Raw genomic sequence first — 13,467 nt, forward strand, 5'->3', positions numbered from 1 at the left:
AGCCGCCTGAGGCCAACACAGCTACACGTGCTTCTCCTCCATCCCAATCTATTCAAAGCTCCCACCTTTACACTCTCCCAGGAAGTTCCCATTTCCTTTAAATCATTTTTTATGACATCCTCCCGCCCTAACCACGGACAACCTGCTTTCCGTTTAGTAGGTTGCCGAAAAGGACAATCTTTGGAAATCTGTCATCCTTCATCTACAGAACGTGCCCTAGCCATCTCAACCTTTCTTTCATTTTAGCCCTAGAAAGTGGGATTGAACCACACTTTTCGCATAGCCTACTGTTTGAAATACGATCAGTCATCAGGGTATCCAAACCAATCCGTAGGCAATTTCTCTGGAAAACATCCAGCAAATCTTCATCCGCTTTTCGGAGCGTCCATGCTTCAGAGCCATATTTGACCACTGTTCCAATTGAACCCTCTGTTAATTTCCTCTGAGTGGCACTGGTTTGATGCGATTCCCTATCCTTTCTCTATTTTAAAACCTCCATAAATAGTCAATTAGTATTTTCAAAGTCATTATCTTTTACCAGATAGTTGGCAGATCAAATTTGGATAACCAGGGACAGTGGTGTTGCTGGTAGGGTGGGGGGAGGGATTTCTTATTGCAAATTTGTGTTTAAAGTTCTACATTTATCGTTTGGAGTTATCTCACAGTTTCATTCCATAACAAAAACTCCTGAACTTAAAAACACAATAAATGTTTATTATCCTCATAAAAAACATATTATAGTCATATAGTAATAGTAGCACTCGGCACACGGCAGGCTTCTATATATAGATTCTCACTGTCGCTTGTCTTCTAAACGCAGACACATTTAATCTTTTGTTTTTTTCGTGAAGTACAAATTGCCCATAAATTAGAAGTGGCGCCTTTGTAAAATTATATTTTTTTTTTTTGACCTTTTACTTTTGCCTCCGCTTGTCATTTTTCATTATGAAAGACATATCACCGAACCTTTGTTTCTTTAAATTTTTCTGGTGGTGAGACAAAAACTTCTTTGCATTCCAACGATTTATCTAGCCCAGGTTTTTGATTTTCAAAGGTATGGAAGGCATTGACGACCACCTTTGTTTTTTTTTTTTTTTTTTTGGTTGTTCAGGTGGTGGGAAAAAAACTTATTTTTCTTCCAACGATTTATTCACTCCATATTTTTGATTTTCAAAAGTCTGGTAGGTATTGAGGATCTTATCCATGTCAAAATCCTAAACCCAATCATTATCGCTGTCATTTTCAATTTGTTTGGTTCGTTACATCTCGGCTTATCTTTCGTCATTATGAAATACGTATCGCCGAACCTTTGTTTTTTTTTTAACAAAGGTATGGGGCACGCGTCAGGCTTCTATATATAGATTCTCACTGTTGTTTTTCTTCTAAACGCAGACAATTTGAGCCTTTTCTTGGTGTCATGACGTCCAAATGGAACTTAAATTAGAAGTGGTGCCTTTGTAAAATTACATTTTTTTTTTATACCACACTAAAAGGCTGAAAGCCAAGGCAGGAAACAAATTTGGGTCTACTGATTCTTAACGTCATATTCTTAGTTTTTAAACAACAAATCAGAACTCTCTTTATTAAATGAGTTGAAAAACTATTTATCTAAAGTTTTACTAACGATTGAAAACAATTTATATTAAAAACGATCAGATGTTAGTTATAAAAATAACTTTTTCAAGAAAAGCTCTTTTTAAGAAGTGAATTGAATTAAACCAAAGATCAGCACAAATAACTTCAAATAATAATTCCAACTAAAACCGAATAGAAATCACTATTAATACATAAACAAGACCCAAACAAACAGAAATTACAATCAATAATTAGGTCAAACTTAAAACGAACAGAAATTACCACAAACTGGAGTATGGCTAAGGCCCTTTAAACCTTCTAAGGGCCAGAGCGTCTTTTGTGCTTTACTGAAAACAAAATATGTTCAAGCATATTCTCTTTTACAACGTTAAGAAATCTAAAATTTCTGGTGTTTCCTTGAATGAATACCCTTATATAATAAACAGTAAATTTATTTTTATTAGTTCTTTTCAGTAATCTTGTTTATTATAGTGATTACCTTATTTTTCTTGTTCGTGTTATGACAAATAAAAACACACAGCTCGAAATAAAAACTGAAACCATATTATTACTTCACCGCTATTACAACCAATTAGTGAAACCATAATAACCAAGTTTATTGACAAAAACACTAATTAAACTGGACTGACTGTTTAATATATGGCCGTATGATATACGATATTCATTCCTGGAAGTCTCGGCAATTTTGGATTTTTTAATGTTATACAGGAAAAATGCTAAAAATACATTTTGTTAGCCGTAAAGCTGATGAATTTAAGCTGATATGCAAGTTTACAAAGGATATTAATCGGAAAAGCTGTATATGAACCAAGTGATATAGTGATTATTGTATAAGAAGCCTCCTGAGGCAGGATCCATTTCAATTCAATTCAAGCGCAAATGATGCGAAGTTTAAGTTTGACTTGATTATTGATTGTAATTTCTGTTCCTGTTGAGTCTCAGTTATTTTATTCATGGAGGTTTTTTGTTCGTTATAACCTTGAGTTATTATTTGACTTCATTTCTGCTCGTTTTTAGTTCATTGCATTGGTTTGACTCTATTTCGATTGCCAGTCATAAATGTGCTCACGTAGGAAAGTTCCATGAGGTAAATAACTGAGAAGGAAGGTAAAATCGCCATTAGCTTCCTTTTTAAAAGATGATTTTACTTCTAAGGTGGATTCAGATTATGCCAAAAACGAGGTCGAAGTAGTCTCGGTAGCTATTTTACGACGTCTTAAATGATCAACTGTTAAGATACAGCGTTTATTTTCAATTAAAAAAAAAAAAAATCAACTTATGGCCTAATTTTAGACTAATTGCTAATGTTTGTTGTGATTTTTGTTCTAGTGGTTTTGTTCGTGTGGTTTTGGTCGTGTTTGTTCGAGTCAGTATTGTACAATTTGAATGTAATTTCATTTTTTAGCTCAAAAATGCAGCCGCTAACGTTTTGCGAGAAACTTGGCTTATTTACAAACATACAAAACTAGTTAAAAGGGTAAACCATGGAAAAGTTCGGACTCACCAGCGGAAATTTCTAATGGCAATATATTCGTAAGTATTTCCAGCTTTTTAAACGCCGTATTACCAGGGGTTAGCCCTGGCTGTACTAGGAGTGTTTGTAAAACGAAAAGCCAATTTCAAACATCTGCTGGCGCTGACAAAACAGCTCACGTGGTGCCAAAGAATGTTTTATGGCTGTTGTGTCCTTGTGACGCTTCTAAGGTCAAATGTGATGACCAAGGCCAATGCCGCTGCCAAATGTGCACAACAATTTCAAGATACATAACTATTAGCTCTAAAATGTTCAACAGTTGCTAAATATCAATGACGAGAAAAAATGTTCCACATGCGGCTCAACAGTTGTGTATTGCTTAAATAGTGCAAATGTGAAGTGATGTTTAGTAGACATGTCTAAAAAAAGGATAATAAACATATTACGCCTTTTTAGAGTCAACGTCATATCAAGAAAAAAAAATGAACTGCTCGGAGGCCAAGGGTACCCCTCATTACCGGTTCAGTTACTGGGCCTTGAGCGGTGTGAAAGCCTAAATTTAGTACAAATAAATTTATATTGTAGGTTAAAACTGAAACGGATGGAAATCCAAAGACGAAATGACAAGCTCATATAAACCTTGATAAATAAGAACATGCTATCCGGGTTGCAGCGGTAGCTAGCAACCTAGTAAGAGACGATCACGTCCAATGTTAAGAAATATAATAACCCATAACTGCATATATAGAGTCAGATCAAAACAAAAAGTACACCATTAGAACCGCCATGTCTGCAACCCCTGTATAGGAAACTTTCTTTCTCTTGGCTTGAACAGCAAGCAAAATATATTGGCTTGAAAATCAAGAAAAGTGGCAGCTACTACAGCATTCTGCCTAAACGGCATCTTTTTGTCTCTCTCTCTCTCTCTCTCTCTCTCTCTCTCTCTCTCTCTCTCTCTCTCTCTCTCTCTTCTTTTCCACAGATAGCTTGGCACTGGTGCATCGTAGAGAGTTGTTCAATGGCTCATTTTAAAGGAAATAAATTGGGTTTAAAATCTTTTGTAACTAAAACCAATTATTTTTAAAACTGAATCTCTTTTTCCACTAAAACTGCATTTTTGGTGTCTTTTCATACTGCAGTCTTTTCAAAGATATTTGACTTTTGGAGCAATCAAACAGTTCGTGGTAAAGTTATATTAAAATTTATATTCCATAGATAGCTTGGCACTGGAATATCGTAGAGAGTTGTTCAATGGCTCATTTTAAAGGAAATTAATGGGGTTAAAAACCTTTTGTAATTAAAACAAACTAATTTTAAAATATAATCATTTTTGTTTACGAAAAACTGCATATTTCATGTTAATATCAATAAAGACCGAACGATGCAAAGCCGTTTTCTTCAACTCTCCTAAATTGAAACCAAGACTTCTAACCATAGATACATATAGTCAAAATACTAGAGAGGAATAACAGTTTTTTGAAACATTGGTGCCTCATCATAGCTAAAAGATAGTTATGTACCCATTATTTTTTTTTGTGGGGATAACGTCAAATACAGAAAAGCCATTCTTTGATCTTTTTGGCAGTTAAATAACCCAAAAGGTATTTTTACGCAATTTCTCAAATATACAGGGGTACAAGAGGCCTTTCTCATGGCAAAAGGTTCTTAAAGTCTATTTATTATTTTAACCCAAATATTCTGTAAAAGCAATATTTAAAAAAATGAAAATGTCTGAATATTCTAAATGTCTTGTAAAAAAAACATACTGAATATTCTGTGTATACTTATCAAATGAAAAACAAAGATTCTAATTTTTCACTTTTCCACGATTGTGCTTTTAATACATCGTTAAAAAAAAACCATACTGTAACATCGTGGACTATTTAGCACACTTTACTCTTTAAACGACGTTAAATAAAAAAAAATACTTTTTTTAACTGAAAGTAAGGAGCGACATTAGAATTTAAAACGGGCCGAGATTATTCCGTGTATGAAAGGGGCTGTTCCCTCCACAACGCCCCACTCTTTACACTAAAGTTTTTTATTGTTTTAAAAAGTAGAGCTGTGAGAAAAAGTCAAACTTTAGTGCAAAGAACAGGGCGTTGAAGAGGGGACTGTCCGTTTCATATACGGAATAATTTCTGTTCATTTTAAGTTATAATATCGCTCCTTACTTTCAGTTGATAAACTGTTTTTTTATTAAGTTTCTGAACGTTTTTGAATTAATGCAGGTTTTAAATTTGGCTCACCGTACTTGAATAATTAAAACGAAATTTGCATATTAGTTTTACTTTTTTATAATAACCTTATAAAATCAAACCTAAATTTGATTTTTATTCCATTTATTTAGGAATGACTCCTGAATCACAAAGGCTGTTTAATTAGAATAATAACCTCTTTTTTTGTAGTTAAAAAAAAACTTTAGCGTAAGAGTGAGCTATTGAGGAGAGACAACCCCTTTTATATACGTAATATTTTCCGTTCGGTTTAAGTTTTAATGTTGCTCCTTATTTTCAGTTGAAAAAACTTTTTTTTTATTTAATTTCTGATATTTTTTTTAAATAATGCTGGGAAATCTTCATTAAAATTTTCTTCCCCCATGAAAAATTACTCCATGGAGAGATCCTTCCACGTAATCCACATCCTCCGAACCCTCCCCACCAGAAAAAATTCCCCCTGAAAACGTCTGTATACTTCCCAATAACCAATAATATATGTAAACAATGGGAAAAGTTTATAACTTGCAGCCCTTCCCCCGGGGACGCTGGGGGATTAAGTCGTCGTGAAAGATATAGTTATTAGATTTTTCGACTATGCTGAACAAAATGGATATCTCAAGATTTTGATCCGGTGGCTTTGAGAAAAAATGAGCGTGGGAGGGGGCCTAGTTTGCCTCCAATTTTTTTGGTGACTTAAAAGGGCACTAGAACTTTTAATTTCCGTCCAAATGAGCCCTCTCGCGACAACATAGAACCACTGGGTTGATATGATCACCCCTGGGGGAAAAAAACAGATAAACACGCATCGGTGATCTTTCTTCTGGCAAAGAATGCAAAATTCCACATTTTTGCAGATAGGAGCTTGAAACCTCTGCAGTATGGTTAACTGATACGCTGAATCTGATGGTGTGATTTTCAATAAGATTCTGTGATACTTGGCGGGAGTGGGGGTGTTTCCCCTTTTTCTGAAAATAAGGTAAATTTTCTCAGGCTCGTAACTTTTAATGTGTAATGCTAAACTTGATCAAACTTATATATCCAAAATCAGCATAAATTTTTTTTTTTTTTATGTATCTATTAGTATCACAATTCAAGTTTGTAGAGTTTCGATTGCTATTGAGCCGCGTTGCTCCTTACTTACAGTTCGTTACCACGAACTGTTTGATTAATCTCTGCAATGTTCACATTTACACTATAGAAAAATAGACGGCAGAATATGTTTGTCCTTTCAAGGAAATGTCAGTGTTGGTAAATTTGCTAGGTTGACATTAGCTGTGGTTTGAGCGTTTCTTCTTTACTTTCGGATAACTGCGTCTCATAGAAAACTGTCCACTAAAAAGGAAGTTGAATTTGACATCATAAAAACGATTATAGAAAGTGATAAAGAAAAGGAAGAAGTGCATGACGACTCCCTTATATACGAGCAGTTTTGCTTTCAGTGGAAGACAATTATGTATTCTCATAGAACAAAGTGCTATTCCAAGGATTGAGACCAAGAGTCATGTTAAGGAAATCACAAACATCAATAGTATCCTAAATCGTGACATCCTAGAAAGAGAAAAGACGTTAAATAAGTACTTCCGGTTTTCTGTTCAGACAGAGACAAGGAATTTTGAGTTTTTATTTCTTGCTATATTTTTTAATTTTGTATATGAAAACAAGCATCAGCCAGTCCTTGTAATATGGGTGAGAGGGTAGGAGGAAAATGAAAAAATATGATAAATAGATCTGCATAGGGTATTGGTAGTTCTGGCCTCTCTTGCACCAGGGGCAAAATCTTGATTAGACTCCCCCCCCCCCCCGCTGTCTCCCAAAAATTTCAGGCCAAATTTTAGAAAACATTCATTTATTAACGAAATTGTATTCCTACGTTATTCTAATAAAAATAAAATTTCAAAAATTACAAAATGACTATAACCGTTCGATTATTGATTTAAAATATTGTGCCCCTAAAATTTCTGTACCCTAGGCAAGTGCCCTCTCTGTCTCCCCCTTGAACCGCATATGCATACTGGTCCATTATGAGGAAGTTACGCGACTGAGAAAATTTACCTTATTTTCGAAAAAGGGGGGAAACATCCCCTAAAAGTCATAGAACCTTAATAAAAATCACACCACCAGATTCAGCGTATCACCATCAAATTTCGGGTGTTATGTGGGAAGATCTTTCCATGAAGGAAGTTTTCATGGGGGAAGGGACATTGCTATGAAGGGGGTGCCTGGTTTCCCAGTATTATTTTAAAAAACGACCAGATATTAAATAATAAAAAAAGATAATTTTTTCAACTGAAAGTAAGGAGCAACATCAAAATTTAAAACGAACAGAAATTAATACGTGTATGATTGGGTTCGCCCCCTACTCATTGTTTTGCTTTTTACGCTAAAGTTTTTTACGCTAAAGTCAAACAGAGTTTGACTCTGTCTGACACCTTTGTGTTTTAAAACAATAAAAACTTAAGCGTAAAAAGTGAGGGTTTGAGGAGGGGGCAACCCCTTTCATATACGGAATAGTTTCTGTTCGTTTTAAGTTTTAATGTCGCTCCTTACTTTCAGTTAAAAAAAAACTTGTTTTTTTTTATTTTTTCGAAAGAGCAAGCCAGAAAGTAGGTTAAGCATTTGTTCGTCAAAAAGTTGTTAATTGTAAATTCACATACAGTTAAAACATCCGTCTAGTTCAGGCGGCGGAAAACAACTTACCCCCTTCCTGCACTTCTGAGGATTATTTTCAAAATTAAAAGTGCCAATCCTTTTAAAACGCTGTTTATTTGACACTTACATAGAAAACCACCAAAATTTGTCTAAAACTTTTTTGGGACTAGAAAATATTTCTTTAATTTTGCATATAAAGGTTGAACCGAAAGGGTTTTAATCTTACCGTAAAAAACCAGCTAGTCCAAAAAGATTGAAACAAAATTTGTTTCTTTTTCCCTGTAGATTCGTAGTATATGGCACTTAATAAGGGGTTATTTCAAATTTTTAAGTTGTCCGTTCCCAAAGACAATTTTTTTTTAATATTTCATTTCAGTTTTAATGGCCGTATTTTAATGAAAGTCTCTTTCATAGGCAGCGCCATCGCGCTGCCTAAGTTAAGAACAATGTTGGCACTGTATTATTTATTTTTTGTAATTTTTTTTTTATACCAGAGTAGAATGGCCATAATAACTCCGAACGGGACTCCTTATATGGGCATAGAATACTGACAGGGCTCCATATATGGGCATAGAGTCCCTAGGGAAAATGATTGCGAAATCGGTCAATGACCTCTTTTTCCAATTTGTCAACAATAACAACATCGACCTTGACATTCGCTGAGAGCGTGCACTTACAACAACAACAACATCGACCTTGGAACACCTGTGCTGTCGACCTCAATTCACCTATCGTGAATCAATAATTCCCCTTAGAAACAACAAATTAATTCCCATTTCTTGACAGTTCAATCAACCAATGACATCATCTATCAGACTTTAAAAATTTTCGCATAGAAACGATTCTCCAGGAATAGATCCAAGTCATTAATGTCATTGCCTCGGAAACAACTTTTTTGGTCGAACTCCAAAGGATATTAATAGCCAAAGGCCATGGAAACAATTCTCCAAGAAACATCTTAGCGATGAATTGTTTTAGCGCGGGAATCAGGTTTCTTATTAATTTGAAATGTATTAGCGCAGAGATGCCAAAAACAAAAGGAACACGCTGAATTACGTTTAGGGATTATTTGGGCGAAACTGTTTTAGACAGGCTATGGAACTATTTCGGCGAAACAGCTAGAGACATTTTAAAAAATGATTTTTGAAGAGATTTTAGAAGAGAATTTAATGGTGAAACTCTGTGGTCGATATAATACACAAGTTTCATTTGAACAGTGTTGTGAGGTCCTCTAACCCAACCCAAAGGGTTCCAATCCTCCTACCCCAACCCCGAAGGAAGCCCCCGGTCCTCAAAGGCCCCCCAAGCTCCCAAGAGACCACTCAATCCTCAAGGGCCCCCCGGATCCCCAAACGCCATCCCCGGGCCCCCCAAAGGCCCATCGAGCTCCCAAAGGACCAAAGGGGTCCCAAAGGCCCTCCACCGGTCCCCAAATGTCCCCCAGACCCCCAACTGCCCCCCGGACCCCCAAAGGCCCTCCCTGTGCCCCAAAGGCCCTCCCTGTGCCCCAAAGGCCCTCCCTGTGCCCCAAAGGCCCTCCCCCGGCCCCCAAAGGTCCCCCGGACCAGAGAAGCATCGCAGGGAGGCACCACAGGAAAGCGCCGCAGGATGTGCCGCAGGGGTGCGCCGCGGGTCAGGAAAGCGCCGCAGGGGATGCGCCGCAGGGAGGCACCGCAGGAAAGCGCCGCAGGATGTGCCGCAGGGGTGCGCCGCAAAAAAAAGTAAACTAAAAAGTAAAAATTTCGAAATGTTATCCGCTAAACGCCCTCCTCAGACCCCCAAAGGCCCTCCCCTGGTCCTCAAAGGTCCCCTGGGCTCCCAAAGGTCCAACCGGCCCCCAAGGGTCCCCCAGGCCCCCAAAGGTCCTTCCCCGGTCTCCAAAGGTCCACTAGGCTCCCAAAGGCACTCCCCCGGTCCCCCAAAGGTCCCCAGACCCCCAAACGCCCCCCCCTGGGCCCCAAAGGCCCTCCCCCGGTCCCCATACATGCACACAAAAACTTACACACACACAAAAACTTACACACACACACAAAAACTCACACACACAAACGAAAACTTACACACACACACGAGAACTAAAACACACACACAAAAACTTACACACACACACACACACAAGAACTAACACACACACACACACAAAAACCAACAAAATCACACTGAACATAAAAATCAGACACAAAATAAAATTAACACAAAAAATTAAACAAACATACACACACAAAACTTACACACACACGAACAATAAACCACAAACGAAAAAACTCACACACACACAAAAACTTAAACACACACAAGAAATAACACACACTCACAAAAAATGAAACACACGACAAAAAACTTACACACACACACACACGAAAACATACACACACACGCAAAAAATAACACACACACACAAAAAAATACACACACACACAAAAACTTACACATGCACACGAAAACTAAAAATCCCACAAAAACAGATACACACACACACAAAAAAAAAAAACTTACACACACAAACAAACACAAAAAATTAAACGCACACACAAAAAAAAATTACATCAACACACAAAATCTTAGACACACAAAAACTTACACACACACACACAAAAACTTAGACCCACACGCAAAAACTTACATGCACACAAAAACTTACACACACACGCACACGAAAAATAAAAAACAAACGCAAAAAATTACACACACGAAAGCACACTTACACACACACACACACACAAAAAATTACACATGCATACGAAAACTTGCATGCACACAAAAACTAATACACACACACACACACACAAACTTACACACACACACGCAAACTTACATCCACACACAAAGCTTAGACACACAAAAACTTACACACACACAAACAAAAACTTACACCCACACGCAAAAACTTACATGCACACAAAAACTTACATGCATACAAAAACTTACACACACACAAAAACTTACACACACGCACAAACACTTACACATAAACACAAAAACTTACACACACACACACATGAAAACTTACACACACAAACGAAAACTTACACACACACACGCCAAAACATACACACAAACACACAAACACACACAGACACACACACACACACACACACACAAACTGAAAAAACCACACGAAAACATACAACCACACAAAAACTAAAAAGCACACAAAAACTTACACACACACACACACACAAAACTTACACACACACACACACTATAACTTTCACTAACACTCAAAAAATTACACACACAAAAAAACTTACACACACACAAACACACACATACACACAAAAACTTACACATGAACACAAAAAACACACACACACTCACAAAAAATTACACACACACACACACACACACAAAACTCACACACACACACACGAAAACTTACACACACACGCCAAAACTTACAAACACACAAAAAATTACACACACACACACACACACACACACACAAAAAACTAACACATGAACACAAAAAAAAACTAACACACACACGCCGAAAAAATTGAAAACACACAAACACAAAAAAAAAACATAAACAAACACACACTAAAACAAACACACAAACTCAAAAAAAAACACACACAAAAACTTACACACACACAAACACACACAAACTTACACAATCAAACGAAAAATAACATTCACACAAAAACATACATTCACAAAAAAACTTACACACACACACACACACACACAAAACTTACACACAAACACACGAAAACTCACACACACACGCCTTTATTACCTATGCAATACGGCTAAAAATGAAGAATTCATACACATTTTCAACTAGCTAAGGGTAAATGTTTTAAATATGAGCCATTCTATTGCGAAAACACACAAAAGTTAGAAAAAAAACAATCTATTACTTTATTACATATTCAATTCTGGTATAAATTAAGAAGTCATAAACATGTTCAACTAGCTAAGGGTTAGTGTTTTAAATATGAGCCATTCTATTGTGTAACAAAAAAAAATATTTAATATATGAAAAAGGATCATTTTATTCAACTTATTTTCAGGTAAAAATTTATTTATAATACAAAAAATAAAATATCTAAAGTTTTAATGATTTATATATTATCAATTATATTTCGTAAAAAATAAAAAGTTAGAAAAAAATCAACATATTCCTAAATGACCTCTGCAAAACGGCTAAAAATGAAGAATTAATACTCAAAATCATCAAGCTCCGGCACCGTGTTTTAAATATGAGCCATGATGATGCGAAAACTCACATAAGTTAAAAAAAATACAAAATATTCATATATTACCTCTGCAAAACGGCTAAAAATGAAGACTTCCTACTCATTTTCTACTAGCTAAGGTTAAGTGTTTTAAATATGATCCATTCTGCTGCGAAAACACAAAAGTTAGAAAAAATACAAAATATTCCTTTATTACCTCTGCAATACGGGTAAAAATGAAGAATTCATACACATTTTCAACTAGCTAAGGGTAAGTGTTTTAAATATGAGCCATTCTGTGGCGAAAACACACAAAAGTTAGAAAAAATACAAAATATTCCTTTATTTCCTCTTCAATATGGCTAAAAATTAAAAATTCATACACATTTTCAACTAGCTAAGGTTGAGTGTTTTAAATATGAGCCTTTCTATTCCAAAAATAAACAAAAGTTAGAAAAAATGCCCAATAATCCTTTATTACCTCTGCAAATCGGCTAAAAATGAAGAATTCATACGCATTTTCAACTAGCTAAGGATAAGTGTTTTAAATATGTGCATTCATATTGCTAAAACACGCAAAAGTTAGAAAAAATAAAAAATATTCCTTTATTAACTCTGCAAAACGGCTAAAAATTTAGAATTCATACACATTTAAAACTAGCTAAGGGTAAGTGTTTTAAATATGAGCCATTCTGTTGCGAAAACACACTGAAAAGACATATTATTGAACTCACATCAAACATAGGACACTCATAGGAAACTCACATCATAGGAGAGCATCAATGGGAAGTGAGAATTTCTGTAAAACTATCGCTATTGAAATCCCTTGAATTAGGTTAGAGACAGACAAAAAGTTAGGTGTATGGTTGTACGAGAAAGAAAAGTTCTTAGGTGTGGAGCTCCCCCACCGCCTCAACCATCACTCTTGAAATCCCTTGAATTAGGTTAGAGACAGACAAAAAGTTAGGTGTATGGTTAGGCTAGATTAGATTATGTTTGGTTAGGTTAATTTAGGGTAGACTAGCTTAGCCTACGTAGCCCCCCCCCTCCCCCACCGCCGCAACGTTCGCTCTTGAAATCCCGTGAATTAGGTTAGAGACAGACACAAAGTTAGGTGTATGGTTAGGTTAGGTTAGGTTAATTAACGGCAGCAACTTGTTTTTAGGTTTTTTATTTTGGGGGGGGGCTCTCCCACCCCTCCAAAAAAATTTATGGTTTTGGGTAGGGTCGTGTCGGTTAGGTTAGGGTAGGTTTAATTAGGTTAGACTACGTAGCCCCCCCCCTCCCCCACCGCCTCAACCATCGCTCTTGAAATCCCTTGAATTAGGTTAGAGACAGACAAAAAGTT

General features: G+C 36.2%; 1 protein-coding gene across 4 annotated transcripts in view; it reads left to right on the forward strand.

Annotated features, from left to right (window-relative positions):
* SK (small conductance calcium-activated potassium channel) overlaps positions 1 to 13,467 on the forward strand; it is a 570,542-nt gene that overhangs the window by 497,353 nt on the left and 59,722 nt on the right. For all 4 annotated transcript variants that reach the window (XM_089094647.1, XM_089094648.1, XM_089094645.1 and 1 more), the window contains one exon: positions 3,002 to 3,129. In XM_089094647.1, the coding sequence (XP_088950773.1) occupies positions 3,002 to 3,129 (128 nt within the window). The remainder of the gene's footprint in view (positions 1 to 3,001; positions 3,130 to 13,467) is intronic.

This window comes from Artemia sp. Qi Xiang Cuo, chromosome 9 (genome assembly GCF_049724085.1).
Source record: "Artemia sp. Qi Xiang Cuo chromosome 9, ASM4972408v1, whole genome shotgun sequence".
Lineage (NCBI taxonomy): Eukaryota > Metazoa > Arthropoda > Branchiopoda > Anostraca > Artemiidae > Artemia > Artemia sp. Qi Xiang Cuo.